This window comes from Agelaius phoeniceus, chromosome 11 (assembly GCF_051311805.1).
Source record: "Agelaius phoeniceus isolate bAgePho1 chromosome 11, bAgePho1.hap1, whole genome shotgun sequence".
NCBI lineage: Eukaryota > Metazoa > Chordata > Aves > Passeriformes > Icteridae > Agelaius > Agelaius phoeniceus.
The window spans coordinates 19,909,581-19,924,398 of record NC_135275.1 but is presented as its reverse complement, the minus strand read 5'-3'; the positions used below and the strand labels follow the sequence as shown (position 1 = coordinate 19,924,398).

Below are 14,818 nucleotides of genomic sequence, written 5' to 3'. Positions count from 1 at the left end.
ATAAAGTGGAAAGACTTCCAAAGCAGAGATTTGTGATAACATTGTTCACTAGTTGCTGATACCTTTATCACCCCATTGAAATGTGAGCCAGGCACTGATGATCTTCAGCTAACATAAATAATGAAGTCATTGATTCCTTTAATTAAATTCTGTTTAAGTGTGCTGATTTAGGCTTTCTGAAAATCCGAAAGCCTCAGCTGGGTGGCAGGACCTGTTCCACATAACCACAGTAAAAATGTGTGAGTTTCCCTTAAATATTTCCTGGCTGAGAAACAGATGTTCTTGATCATATAATTTTGAAGTATGTTAAGTTTACAAGACAAGGCCAGGAGATTTGCCACTATATTAAGCTGTTCCTCCCTTTTTCATTACTTAAGTGACATATGTATACATATGAAATTACAGATAATAAAAGTTGAACCAGTCATGAAGGTATGCAAGCCCTTTTCCCTGCCAAATCTTTAAAAACCACTTTTGGTTTTAGTGCTTGTTAATCCCATCAGAAGTTCATCATCAGTTTTCTCATTCCTAATTTTAATAAACTGCTCCCAATCATTCAAGGTTCAGCACAGAAATTGTGGGGTTCTGCAAGATACTTGAGCAGTACTGACCCAGTGAAGTGGTTTTAATTATTTGTAATAAATAGCAGCAAAGTATCCCAATAGTTCTAAATACAGCCAGCAATGTCTGACCCAGCTGATCCATCCAAGACTATCAGAAAGAGAATATTTTATACCCTTAGCTGCCTTGCACTTCTGATTTCTTAGATCCTAGTCCTGCAAACACCTGTTGGTCACAGCAAGCAGCGCTGAGCTGCCTGAAGCTCTGCTGAAACCAGTGCAGATTTATCAACAGCTTCACTGGGAGCAGAGTTCAGCCCTTCCATGAGCACCAGGTTGTTTCCTTCTATAAAAGTGTTTGCAGGATCAAGGACTAAAACCCCATAAAAAGTTTGCAAGCTGTTCTCAAATTCTACGGATCTGGTAGCAATTCGTCTCTGTATACAGACGTAAATCAAAGGCAGGATAAAATCAAAGTGCCAGTAAAACAAATGCGACTTAGCAGACTTCAAGGCCTTACTTTTCAAACAAGGGCCTTTTTTTCCTCTCTCAAATAAAAACAAATACAATATAGATTTCAGTCTCAAAGGAAAATGTAGAACAAATCCGTGTTTTCTACCAGTATCTTTCCAAAATCTACTTTTTAGGAAATCTAATATTGTGGATAAATTCTAGTGCTTCCATTAGAAGGTCAACCAGTTGAGCTGAAAACAGTTTAAACACACGCACTCCAGTAGCCAAACCTTAATATGCCTTAAACCACAACATTAATAATTGTGACATTGATATAGTACTTGATGGCAAAAGGTGATCAGCTCAGTAACACAGGCAGATGAACATTAGCAAAGTCTCTGCAGCCTAATAGTATTTCTTAAAAACCACTAAAGATTCCTGTTCAAATTGTAAAGACTGTGATCAATGGTAAGGTCAAAGTGCTAACAGGGACTCAACTGGCTGGTTGCTTTTTTGTTTGCCTTTTGATAGATATGTTTTAAAAGACCACAAAGGCACTGTTTCATTGACTGCAGCAGGAATGTCGAAAGTAAGAAAGCCATCAAGTCAGCCTTCTGGGTTTCTATGTCTATAAAATGTGCTTTGAATTTAAATCAGAAGCTCCTCATCTAAACTTTTATGGTCTATAACTGACTGGTTAGTGATTTGTAACAAGCAAACAAGACAAAAAAGGTGAAATAGCCAAGTTCGCAACGAACCTCCAATGTAAATATCCATAGGAAGGAATTTATGCTGGCAGTATTGCTGAGGTGCCAAAATTGTATTCTTGGTTTTATCTCAACATTTGTCTTAAAATTGATGACTCAGAGGTAACTGCCATATATTCCCTGCTACAAAAATAAATAAATACCATTTCTTTTCTTTTGAAGTTTCCATGCCACAAGTAAAGAGGAACTAAATCGTGAACTCCTATTTTATTATAAATTAAAAGTGCATTCATTCTTCATGGAGGCCCAGCTAGAAGTCATTTCAGGCTCATAAAGGAAGAATAATGTCACTCCAGGATTCCCCAGCAGTGTTATGCATTAATATGTTTATTCAAACAAGTCTGTCCAGCTGTCAGACACAGCCCAAGCCAGGGCTCTCTCAGTGGAACTTTCTCACATTACAAAGGAGAACATTCTACATCAAAAAGGGGCCTGTTCCCTCCCATTTCACTTTCTGTCTTCGCCCTCCCCAATATGCAACTTTCTTTCCAAGAAAAGAACTGAACTCAACTGAATGGTTAGCTGGAAGTCAGTGAAGCTTGCAGATGAAAATGACATGAAATGTTTGCTACTGCTGAGAAAGTTCCTTCTGATACTCTCACTCAGTCTTGGACAGAAATGAAGCATTCTTGTCAAAAGACTGAAGGAGGACACCAAAATCGTTCAAAGAGCTTTTGGCCCACCCAGTGCACAGCTCCCAGTGTTCCCAGCATGAAACCACAACAGCTGATCAGCAAAAGATGGACACACTGGGCACAAAAAAAGTGCTTCACCATCTGAAATTAATACTCCGCTGCTTTTAGGAAACCATGAGTAAAAGCTGAGTACCAGGGTTTCAAGCTTTCCCCTTTGCTGCACTTTGCTACTTTGGTTGAAACTTTTCTTTCACTTCTCCAATAATCTGTTTGCAAGGGGGGTGAGAGGCAACTCTGAGCATGAGAATTGAAAGGCTCCATCACAGGCACTCTGCAATTTTTATTCCATCCTGGTTTACAAAGCATTTCAAAGCATCTTTTATGTGAATATATTTCTTCTCTATGAAAACTCCTGCTCTGCAGGGAGCTGCACAGATCAGGAGCTTCTCAAGGCATTGCTGTGTCTGGGAATACAAAGAGCTGCAGCCTGAGCAGGCCTGCTTCAGGCAGTGATTGAATATGGAAAGGTTTAAAAAGCTTCACAGCTGTACTTTCTAACACAAATATTTGTGTGTTCTCTGTTTGGAACAAACGCAAAAGTGGTAAAACATTTCATCTGGCTCACAAGCCAGCACTGAAAAGTTGTCCTGCCTCAGCTCTCTGGAGGTTTTCAGCCTGGCCCCAGCAGCTCGTGCTGTGTGAGAAAGGTCTGAGTTATGGAGCTCTGCCCATCTGCTTGGCAGAGAGCCTGGCATCCTCCAAGTTATCTCTCTGAGCCATCCCAAACCTCCTTTCATCGGGGTGAGAAACCTTTCCCTTCAGCCTTCCCCAGCACCACTGGTGATTGAAGCTGCTCCAGCCCCTGTGCTCTGACAGAGAATCCCATCCCAGAGCTGGGCTGCCACAGAAACCCCCAGGTAGAATTCTGCTTCTCTAGAGCAGAGAAGTTTGGAAAGGAAATCTGGCTTATAGGCTTTTCTCCCTTGAAAAGGGAAGGGGTGGGATACTTTCCATTCACCTGTGTTGAAAACCACTTTGATATGAAAACACAAACATAAAGATTACTTTCTTAGGTTCAAGAAAGCATGAAGAAGATTTGCCCTCCTGCTCTGGCAGGGTCAGTTGCCAAAAAGTAGCAAGAAAGCCTTATGCAGCATAAAAGGAAATAGTTATTTATATTTATTTATTTCCCTGACTTTGTTTTCTTTGTGAAACCTAGCAAAAGGAAGCACAAAAAAGGGGACCCTGCTGGTGAGGTATGGCAGAGGTCAGCACAGAAAAAAAAAAAAATCCACCACATTTTACAAGGGAGAGGGAGAAGGACAGAGCACTTATCATGCAAGCTGTGGTGAGGCTTTCTGAGTGACTGAACTGTTCTTACCCACTGCTGTCATTTCACATCTCTACTGCTCATTTCTGTCTTGTTAGAGAAAGGACTCTGATTTTTATAAATCTGCAGGCAGGCCATAATTTTAAATCAGCAGTACAATAATTCAATAATCCTCTGCAAATGAAGGATCTTCTGAGCTTATAGAGGTTAATTTACTATTATCACTTGCTCCTAATTCATTATGATGAGTGGTTGCAGGTATAATGTCACAGGGCATGTTCATTTCTTCTTGTCTTGCTGTAAATGCCAGATGGATTTCAGCAACCAGCTCTGTGAGCCCTCCTTGGCTCTGCATTTGATGAGGAGCCAATAATCTTTCACACACTTCCCTTGCACAGACTGTTTTGAAAGAGCATCCAAATCCTCCTTTGAACATCTCTCAAAATGTCACTTTTACCTGATCCGAAGAAGCAGATTTGAATTATCTGTGAGTGTAAAAGTTGTCGTGGATGGAATTTCCACATTGATCACATTAACCCAGCCCAGCATTCCCCCTCTCTGTGGGCAGCACCCCTGCCTGCCAGCTGCTCCCTGTGCCTGCAGAGCAGCTGGGGGACAGCCCCAGCCTGCCCCTTCCAGGGCCAGGAGTGCAGCCCCTGAGACAAAACTGTAAGAAATGGCAAACACAGGAACTCACACTTTTAAACTCCTCCAGGCCCATATTCATTTTCCCTCTGTTTAATTAATTCCTGGTACAATCACTCAAGCTGCCATAGTACCTGTGCTTGCAGGTGCCAGTTTTCTGTTTTCCCCTTTCATGTGTCTCTGCATTACACAGACTTGCCTCTGAATATGGAAAATAACCTTTGCTTTGAAGACTCTGGTGTTGATTCTTCAACTCCAACTGGAATTGCACACTTTTATCTCTCAAATATTTCAAACCTTTATGATTATATTAAAACTTCACTGATGCAAAGACCCACGGAAAGCAGCTGTTCCTATGTTTAAGTTCATAAAATTATCATATTTGGGTAGCATCAAATCCACTTTCTCTCTTCCTACCAAGGACTAGAGGGATTGTACTCAAGAGTAGGTCTGTCAACTAATTGCTCATAAAAATTCAGGTTCTAAATACCTGCTCTATAATTTTTTCCTCTCTAGCTTTTCTTGCTGCTTTATTTCTGTGTGTTTTTAAACAACAGATAGCTTGTTTCCTTTCAAAATATATACTCAAAATATGTAAATTTATTTATACATTTATATAGAAATACTTATATCTTTATTTACATTTATGTATATATGTAAAATATATATTTCAAAATATATATTAATTATTAATCAGATTATCTATTACCTTCCAGTATATCACAGGTGACATCTCAGATGGTACAATTTAAATATTAGCCTGTGCTTTATTTTTAATTATTATAGCCTTTTAAGTTGTACAGTGTTGGAAAAACACCCATTGTTAGTAAAAACATGTGGCAAATAAGAATGAAAATAGCAGCTTGCTCCCTCTTTTCCATCCACTCCCAAGTGTTTGTAGTTACTCAGGATCTATTTAAGCAATGACCAAAGTCACCATATAGTTCTGTTTGGTTTTGTGGGGGGGTTTTAGCATTATATATTTGTTTATATTTAGAAATATTTGTATACTATAGTGTATATTATATAAATATAATATCAATATATATTATATATTATTTTTATATTTATAAATATTATATGTTTTTTTTAACATATGTATTTTTTCAATGCCAGTATGGCAAGCAGTAGAATGAGCCCCACTGGAAATTTCTTTCCAGGTTTTCAAATCAATATAAAAGCATTCCTGAAGATGAAGGGAATATGGGAATCATTCTGGGCCTGAATTAGGCTCAATCCACAAATTCCCACCTCACTCCAGTTCACTCCAAGGGTAAATGCAGGATAAACCCATTGACTGCAGTGACTTTCTGGAGGATCAGCTGAGATCAGAACAGAATCCACTTTGTCTCATCTTTCTTCTGAAGAATCTCCATCTCCTCTCTAGAAAGCTCCAAAGCTTTAGAAATGTGAAGAAAACCCCTCTATTAAAGCATTGTGTTCAAACCTTTAAGTAACAAAAGAGGGGGGAAAAAAAGCACAGCAGTTCACCATGGATACTATTGATTGAAACCACTTAAATACCAGCTGAAATGTCACTGACATTTACAGCTACGCTTCTTTAGGGGGAAAAAAAAAAGAAATTACACATGTTGACAAGTAAATAACATGAGATTGCTGATCTTGGCAGCTGTCAGCCAGACACACCAATAAATTATTCATATCAGCTTGTTTTATTGTCTTGCCCCTTCCAAATGGCACAGCAGCAGAGATGCCAGAAAAAAGGAGCTGTGTTGTCAGGACTTTTCCTCTGGAATGGCAGGTCCAGCACAAACAGAGGGTGCAGGGAGTGCCCTGGGGCTGGCACAGCTCTGGGGTCCCTCTGTGTCCCTTGGCTGCTCCCACTTTTCCCTTTCAGCACACCCAGACCTGCCTGGCCTGAGGATGGGCAGGACCTTGCCCCACCTCACTCACTCCCCTCACCTGAGGAGGTAAAAACCAAACTCCAGGAGTTTTCCCACATCTGTCTCAGGCAGCATCCTCAGGACCAGCCCAGCAGCCACGATCACCTGGTTAAACACCTTAAACCCCCCCGGGATATCCCTCAGAGGCAAAAGGGCAGGACTGAAAGGTGCCACAGGGATGGTCACCAGCCAGGAACATCCTCCAGCCTGGGGCTATCTCCATGGATTTTACAGCCCTTCCTACCAGCCAGTGTCAAACACAGAAGGAAAAAAAATAATAACCCTCAGGAATTCCTCCTGGAAATAAAAAGCATTGAGGAAGAACATACATTTTTAAGATGGGTTAAATGTCTCTGAGATAAACAAGACCACCATGACCTGCTGAAAGCAAACACTTGCAAGATACTGAAATGCTTATTATGTTTCTATTACCAATACCAAATGCTTTGCATTTGAAGATCAATATATTGATCTTCAGTCACACTTTTGAGAAATTTATTAGATGACTTCGTGAAAATTATACAATTTAAAGTAAGAGAGTATTATGTTTTTTTCTGAAAAGCCAGAGAATTACCCTGCTTATGAGGAAATATGTATCAGCTGTGACAAATATTGAAATCATACTTTATAAGTATTTTAGCATTTGAAGTCTTAGCACTACATGAAATATAGGTAATTTTTCTTCCTTAAGATCAATAAAAGGTCTATTTTCAAAATGACTTCCTATTGATTGAAGGGTCAAAAATGTCCCAGGTATTGATTGTCTGCATATAATCACGTTTTGCTCAGTAAGTTAACCTCGTCTACAAGTGAAATCAAAAGACATCCACTATATCACTTAAGCAAAATATTTTCATTGCATTTGAAAAATTGCTTCCATCAGTCACCAGTGTCTCACTGACAATATATTTTCCTTTTTTTTTTTTTTTTACCTCAGGAAGTGGATTTACACAGAGTGAACAGCCAGGACAAGCTTGGCCTTACTGTCTGTTACAGAACAGATGATGAAGATGACATGGGTATTTATGTGAGTGAGGTAAGATTGAGCTGCCTTCCATAAGATACCATTTGTCTTTCCAGCTCCATTGTTGGGCAGTTAAGACATTTATCCTCTGTTTGTACCATGTTGGATAAACAGCCAAAATGCAGTAATTGGAAGAAATCTAATTATTTTCCTTTTCTCCAAACTGAGTGCAGTCCTGCTCCCACTGAAGTCAAATTTCATTATATTAACAATGTTCTATTTCAGATGATGCCTTCAGAGTATTTTCATGTATTCCCCCTTTAATTTTTATTCTTGATTATTCCTGAAACAATATAAATTGTATAAAACCCCACACACTTCTATTTGCAAACATCTGGGGCCCATTTCTCTCTCCTTGTCCTTTTCCATGAAAAAGTAGCATTTTATACAGCAACGTTTTTTCACCGTGCAGAACCATTTCAGATGAATTGCACCAATTTGGGGAAAGAAACTCATAATTAAATCTAAACCCTTCCATTGAAATGCACCACCCAGGAAAGAAGGGGAAGTGCACAGTGAGCTCCCAAACCTGCAGAGCACTGAGAATTCTCTTATTTTGCAGATTGATCCCAACAGCATCGCAGCGAAGGATGGGCGGCTGCGGGAAGGGGATCGCATCATCCAGGTACCTGTGGGAAGTGCTCCAGGTGTCCTAAACCCCAGAACTCCAGTGTCCTAAACCCCAGAATCCCAGTGTCCTAAACCCCAGAATCCCAGTGTCCTAAACCCCAGAACTCCAGTGTCCTAAACCCCAAAACTCCAGTGTCCTAAACCCCAGAACTCCATTTCCTGTCTTCCTCCTTGGGAAGTGCTCCAGGTGTCCTAAACCCCAGAACTCCAGGTGTCCTAAACCCCAGAACTCCAGTGTCCTAAACCCCAGAATTCCAGTGTCCTAAACCTCAGAATTAACTCCAGTGTCCTAAACCCCAGAACTCCAGTGTCCTAAACCCCAGAACTCCACTTCCTGCCCTCCTAACAAGGCTCTGCATGCAGGGGGGTGAAATGCATCGCACGTCCAAGCCACCACACTGCCCAGCATTTCTATGCACAAGGGATGTGTGTGTGGATCCATGGAGCCAAGCATTCCATGGAGCTGGGCACAGCAGCAGCCAGGGGTCCCTATGAAAACCCTTCATGGTGGTGTTTTTTCTTTAAAGATCAATGGCATCGAGGTGCAGAACCGAGAGGAAGCTGTGGCACTTCTCTCCAGTGAGGAGAGCAAGAATATCTCCTTACTTGTGGCAAGACCAGAAATTCAGGTATGGTAGCAACAAAAAACCCTCACCTGAGTCTTAATTTAAACAGTTGCTGTTTTGTAGAAAGCAATTCTTTCAAATTGTTTAACCTGTTTAAATCTACCAGATCTACCTAAAACTATATTCTACACTTTGACTGCACATATATATATATAGCCTAAAATAATGGAATTCAGCAGTCATGGTACTTACATATATATTTTATATTAAAATTCAATTTATAAGACATTTGGTGATTTATTTGTGCTGCAATGCCATTACAAACATCAGTGCAAGGTATTATGAATGGTTTTGAGCCACAGTTTTGAAGAACGTGCTGAACTCTAATTCCTATAGCTATTGATTATTCATTCATTAAAACACCTATTATTTAGCCCTTCATACACGGTCTCTTAAAGTACTTGAATACTCTCAAGAAGCCTCCTGAGCTGCAATAAAAGGTTGAAGCAGATCCCTTTGTAGAGCAGGGATTAGCACAACAAAGGTGTAGAACAAACAGCCGGGAGCAGCATTGTTTGATCTGTCTCTGCTCCTGGTGCTGGGAGAGCAGCCCTTGCCCGTGCACCTGGAGACACGGGGCCAGGATCATCACTGTCCTCTTAGCCTGGATATTTCTGATCTTTCACGTCGGGATAATTGGGAATGGGAGTAAAAATGTCCTACAGACCCCAGCCAGATTTTCCTTCTGGAGTTTGATGCTGCCTCACAAGAAGCGTGTTTGAGCTTTGGGCTCTGGAGTGTTTTTATACAACTTAATCAAGTTGTGCACAAAAACTACCCCAACTCTTGCAAGTATTTCCACGGATCAAAAGACTGAGTTTTTTCTTATGTAGAGGGCTGTTGAAGATAAGGTCCTGCTCTTGGAGATGGAGGCAGCTGTGGGAGGAGGTAGCACAGTCAATACCCACACTTAGCACAAGGACAGGCTCCTTCCCAAGACACAGCAGCATTGTCACAGGAAGGAATCTCCTGAGATTTCCCAACCACTGTCCACGAAGAAAAGCAGTAATTTATGTCAGTCTTCATTCTTTTGACAATGATTGGTTTGTTTTTTCCCTCCCTTTTCACACAGCTGGATGAAGGATGGATGGATGATGACAGAAACGATTTTCTGGATGACTTGCACATGGACATGTTAGAGGAACAGCACCACCAGGCAATGCAATTTACTGCCAGCATGCTTCAGCAGGTACTGCCCTTCTGGTGTGCAGGGCTGTCAAACTTCCCACTGCACTCAATATTCAATATTGAGCTTGGCTGAATACACTTGGTGTCTCAAGCGACACTGAGATGAAGGCAAAAGGACTTTCTGTAAAATCAAGATATTACACGGCTGTCCACAGTGAGATGTTTTAAAATAGTACCTTTTGTGCTTTGGCCCTTACAACAACAAGACCACAATTCATGGAAATCCCTTAACACTGTGGTCACTGAGAGCAATACTGGGTGTGTGGTGGGTAGAGCAGGCAGAGAACTGATTTACAGACTCTCCTATTTGGTGTGCATGCAGAGACTGGAAACAGTCTCCCAAAACCTGGAAACCCACATGGACAACTCAGGCAAATGACTGAAGTAAGATCTATACAAGGGGAAAAAGGCAAAGAAAAAGTTTTTACATTACAAATTTTATGCAGGGCCACAGATACAGGGCTTATATTCTCCATCATTCTGCTATGATTAAAGCAGTTTCTCAATTTTTACCTAGACTTTTTTCCTAAAGTTTCCTAGAACTCTGCATCCTCTGTGCCATCCCCATGCTGTGAGGAGTCATGTTCTCACTTAGGCACTGCAGGAGAACTGGATATCATTGTGCACCCAAGTGGGAGCAGAAACATTTTGAAAATGTAACTTCTACCACTGCATAGGTGAAATTCAGACCTCAGGTTCTTCTGAAAAGAACATCCACAGCAGGCTGAGGGCTTGCTCACCTTTTCTCTGAGCCCTTAATAATACTCTTTCCGTATAGGACACACGAAGTGTAAAAAGTGATGGATTAGGAGAACTATTTAAAAATAAACACCTTGAAATGTTTCACGTGCTTGCAATAATTTTTCTTTGTGTCCTGCTGTTTCTGTTGTTAGAAGAAGCACGAGGAGGATGGAGGCACCACAGACACAGCCACAATTTTGTCCAACCAGCACGAGAAGGACAGCGGCGTGGGGCGCACGGACGACAGCACTCGCAACGACGAGAGCTCCGAGCAGGAGAACAATGGGGACGACCACACCACCTCCTCCAACACCTTGGGGAGCCAGAAGAAGCTGACCTACAGCCACGACACCCTGGGGAGCGGGGACATGCAGTTCAGCAACGAGTCGTTCATCTCAGCTGACTGCACCGACGTCGACTTCCTCGGCATCCCCGTGGACGAGTGCGAGCGGTTCCGGGAGCTGCTGGAGCTGAAGTGCCAGGTGAAGTCTGCCAACCCCTACAGCCTGTACTACCATAACAGCACCCTGGAGATGAGCAAAAGCGACCAAGAGAGCGTGGACAGAGAGCTGGAGATGCTCAACGAGGAGCTGCGCAACATCGAGCTGGAGTGCCTGAACATCGTGCGGGCCCACAAGATGCAGCAGCTGAAGGAGCAGTACCGGGAGCCCTGGATGCTGCACAACAGCGGCTTCCGAAACTACAACACCAGCATTGACGTGCGCAGGCACGAGCTCTCAGACATCACCGAGCTGCCTGAGAAGTCTGACAAGGACAGCTCCAGTGCCTACAACACGGGCGAGAGCTGCCGGAGCACGCCGCTGACGCTGGAGATCTCCCCCGACAATTCCCTGCGCAGAACCGCCGAAGGCGTCGGCTGCCAAGGCAGCGAGGGGGCAGTGGCCTATAATGTCTCCCAAAAGAATTTGTTTGCTGGCTCAGAGAGCCATGAATCCAGCGCTGGTAAGTGCCACGCCTCTGCTAAAGATCCTGACCCTGGCAAGCAGCTGGAGAGCAAGGAGAGGAAAGGCAGCGACGGCAGCAAAAGCCCCACTCACGGCCAGAAGCCCTACGTGTCCCCCTACCACCACTCGCCCTACAAACACGCTCACATCCCTGCCCACGCCCAGCACTACCAAAGCTACATGCAGCTGATCCAGCAGAAATCCGCCGTGGAGTACGCCCAGAGCCAGATGAGCCTGGTGAGCATGTGCAAGGACTTGGCCTCGGGGCAGAGCGAGCCCAGGATGGAGTGGAAGGTCAAGGTGAGGAGCGACGGGACGCGCTACATCACCAAGAGGCCGGTGAGGGACAGGCTGCTGAGGGAACGGGCCATAAAGATCAAGGAGGAGCGCAGTGGGATGACCACGGATGATGATGCCATCAGTGAGATGAAGATGGGCCGGTACTGGAGCAAGGAGGAGAGGAAGCAGCACTTGGTGAAAGCCAAGGAGCAGAGGAGGCGGCGGGAGTTCATGATGCAGAGCAGGTTAGAGTGCTTGAAGGAGCAGCAAGGTGCAGAGGAGAAGAAGGAGATGAACATCATTGAACTGAGCCACAAAAAAATGATGAAGAAGAGAAATAAAAAAATATTTGACAATTGGATGACGATCCAAGAACTGCTAACCCACGGAACAAAGTCACCGGACGGCACGCGGGTGTACAATTCCTTCCTGTCAGTGACTACTGTATAATCCATCCCCAGGGCTAAGTTATGTACATAAAACACTACCAATGGGGTAGGAATCCATGCCTCGTTCAATGTGGCAAGATTTTTGTATATAAGATACAGTCACCGAGTTTATAGTTCAAATACTGAACTCTACAGCCGTGGGTGCCAGGATCCCCATTCTGCAGTGGGGAGGAAGCCTGCCCATCTCCTTCAAAGGCAATATTAGCAGTGCTTTTTGGAATACTGATTGTACTTTTTTACTTGTTACCTTTTACATGAAGTGTTTAAATATCAGAAATGTATTAACCATACTTACACAGGTAATTTGCTTAAACTATATTCATATTAAAAGGTACCCGTGCTTTTCTTTACCTAAAAAAAAAAAATGCAAGAAACCCACAAGAGCAACTGCACATATGTATTTTTGTTTGTGAAACCATATTTTGTGATATTATTTTGCTGTTGTTCACTTCTACACAGAGTGCTGTTTATCAATACTTAGCTCAAGGTTTAAACTCAGAATTAGAATCATTCTCTTGTAATATTTAACATTTATCAAACAGCAGTTTTTAGAGTTATGCTCAACATTTAAACATTTTTCTCTTTAAGGTTTCTGAAAGAAGTATAGAGGTTTCATCTGAAAAGCCTGAGGCAAATTACACTATTATGCAGCTTTAAAGGATTTTAAAGCATGTTTGCAAATGTTGCAACCTATTGAAGAAACGTGCATGTACAGCTAATTTGTTTATATAAGACAGTTTGTGGAATTTGAAAAGCCCATGGTAGTAACTGTTTGCTTTATAGATTTGAATGTATTGAATTATAAAAGCAGTTTCATGAAATCATCATTAGCTACAAACGTTAACAAGTAAAATGAAGTAAAATAAATTATTGTTTTATATTTCAAACTACTTTAAATTCTTTTTATTCCCTTCTGGTTTCACCACCTAGAATATAATTTTATGGATTGTAGCTCCTGTGCTGCAGAAATGCCTGGACAGCCACTGGAGCCAAACCTGAGGGAAAAATTGGCATCCTGACTTTGGGGGGAATTTGGATTGGGGTTTTCTTGAGGGAAGGGACAAGGGAGAAGCACAAGGAATACCAAGAGTAAAATCAAGTAATGCTTACCTTCAGCTCACAAGCTATTTAAGGTGACTTTAAGAAAGAAATAGAACTTCTGCTCTCCTGCTTTGCTTTGGTTTGTGGTTTCTTTGTGGTGTATAAACCCCACCTACAGCCTTCAGTGGGGGTTTGCATTAAAACCAGACAATATATAAATTAAAGCATATAAAAACTAAAGCAAATAAATATACAAATTAAAGGAGATGGTGAAAAAATAACAGAGGTGTCAACGAGGTATGACATTCCTTTCTGTGTTTTCTATTTCTGATTAAGAGTTCAGATATAAATTGGAATATTCTGCTGGATTAGGTGATGTAGACTCATTATGAATAGTTCCCAGATTCTCCATACCCTCTCCCTTTTTCCTTGAAAACTTGCCCCCAAACCTTCTGAGCTTTTGTTCTGGACTTTTCTGTCATAACTCAAATGAACAAAAATTGCAGCCTTGGTGATAGAAGTGCAAAGCTGGAAGGGGAGAGATTGGCAGCTTCTTGTGCCTATTTTGTCTGTCATTGAGAAGCAAACAGCAGATTTGCCCAGGTTTTTTTCTGTTCCCTCTGTGGACTAGCACTGAATTCCATGAAATGTGTCTGCCACACTCCACAGTGAACTTCTGTATCCCTGGAAATGCCCCTCCAGCCTGTGTAATCTGGCACTCTTGTCAATAAGCCTCTGCAAATTTACCTTCAAGCTGGATTTTCCTTGGGGATAAAGAGCCAGTCCTACTGTAGTCTGTGGAAGGTTTCTCTTTAGACTTTGCTGGAGCTGGGGTTCCACCTGACATGCACCAGCTGTTTCCATCACCAGTGGCACAGTGGGAAAAACACCAGATTTTCACACCCTGCTGCCAGGGTAAGACATTTGCCATCTCTGTCTCTAATCTCACCCTGAATTTATCTCCTGCTCATCTCAGCTGCAGGTGTGAGAGCCACAGCAAAAATCCTGCCCTCCTCAAGGCCTCACACTCAGGTGTACAGAGCTGTGATTAGTGGAATAATAATCCTTAAACCAGGTGTGGAAATACAGCTAAGCCACCTTTAGTCTGCTTGGAAATATTAGAGTAAGCTTTGAAATGTTCTAATGAGGAATAATTATTATCAAGCTGCTCCTCATAAAAACAGACTCCTTTGGAATAACCTCACATGCAGTGGTTCCTTTGGGCACCAGGGACATCAGTGCTGAGCATTTTGTGCATTGGGTAGCAGCAGGAATATGTTTGGGAATTCAGTGTGAGATGCAGGAATTACAACAAAGCATCCGCAGTGTAAAATTTACATTCATTAAGGTGTTGAAATAAAATTATTATCACTCCTTTGAGTTTTTCCCTGCTAAACACTTGTTCTTTTGGACAGTTAAAAATCACCTCTCTCCTTTGGCACTAGGATTTATTAATTAGCATCAGTTCACAGAATCCATCCGTTATCCTGGAAATCTGAGCAAAAGCTTTGCAAACTGCAGATTTTCCTTTTCCTTTTGCAGTTGTCATCCCACTTCTCATTGCCCTCTCAAAGTACTTAA

At 42.1% G+C, this 14,818-nt stretch overlaps 1 protein-coding gene across 1 annotated transcript in view; it reads left to right on the top strand.

Moving 5' to 3' along the window:
- Nucleotides 1-13,086, top strand: part of PDZRN3 (PDZ domain containing ring finger 3) — a 129,843-nt gene extending 116,757 nt beyond the window's left edge. Inside the window, exons 6-10 of the mRNA XM_054640098.2 lie at nt 7,232-7,330; nt 7,881-7,943; nt 8,476-8,577; nt 9,647-9,763; nt 10,656-13,086. Of these exons, the coding sequence (XP_054496073.2) occupies nt 7,232-7,330; nt 7,881-7,943; nt 8,476-8,577; nt 9,647-9,763; nt 10,656-12,197 (1,923 nt within the window). The 3' untranslated portion in view covers nt 12,198-13,086. The remainder of the gene's footprint in view (nt 1-7,231; nt 7,331-7,880; nt 7,944-8,475; nt 8,578-9,646; nt 9,764-10,655) is intronic.
- The last annotated feature ends 1,732 nt before the right edge of the window (nt 13,087-14,818 follow it).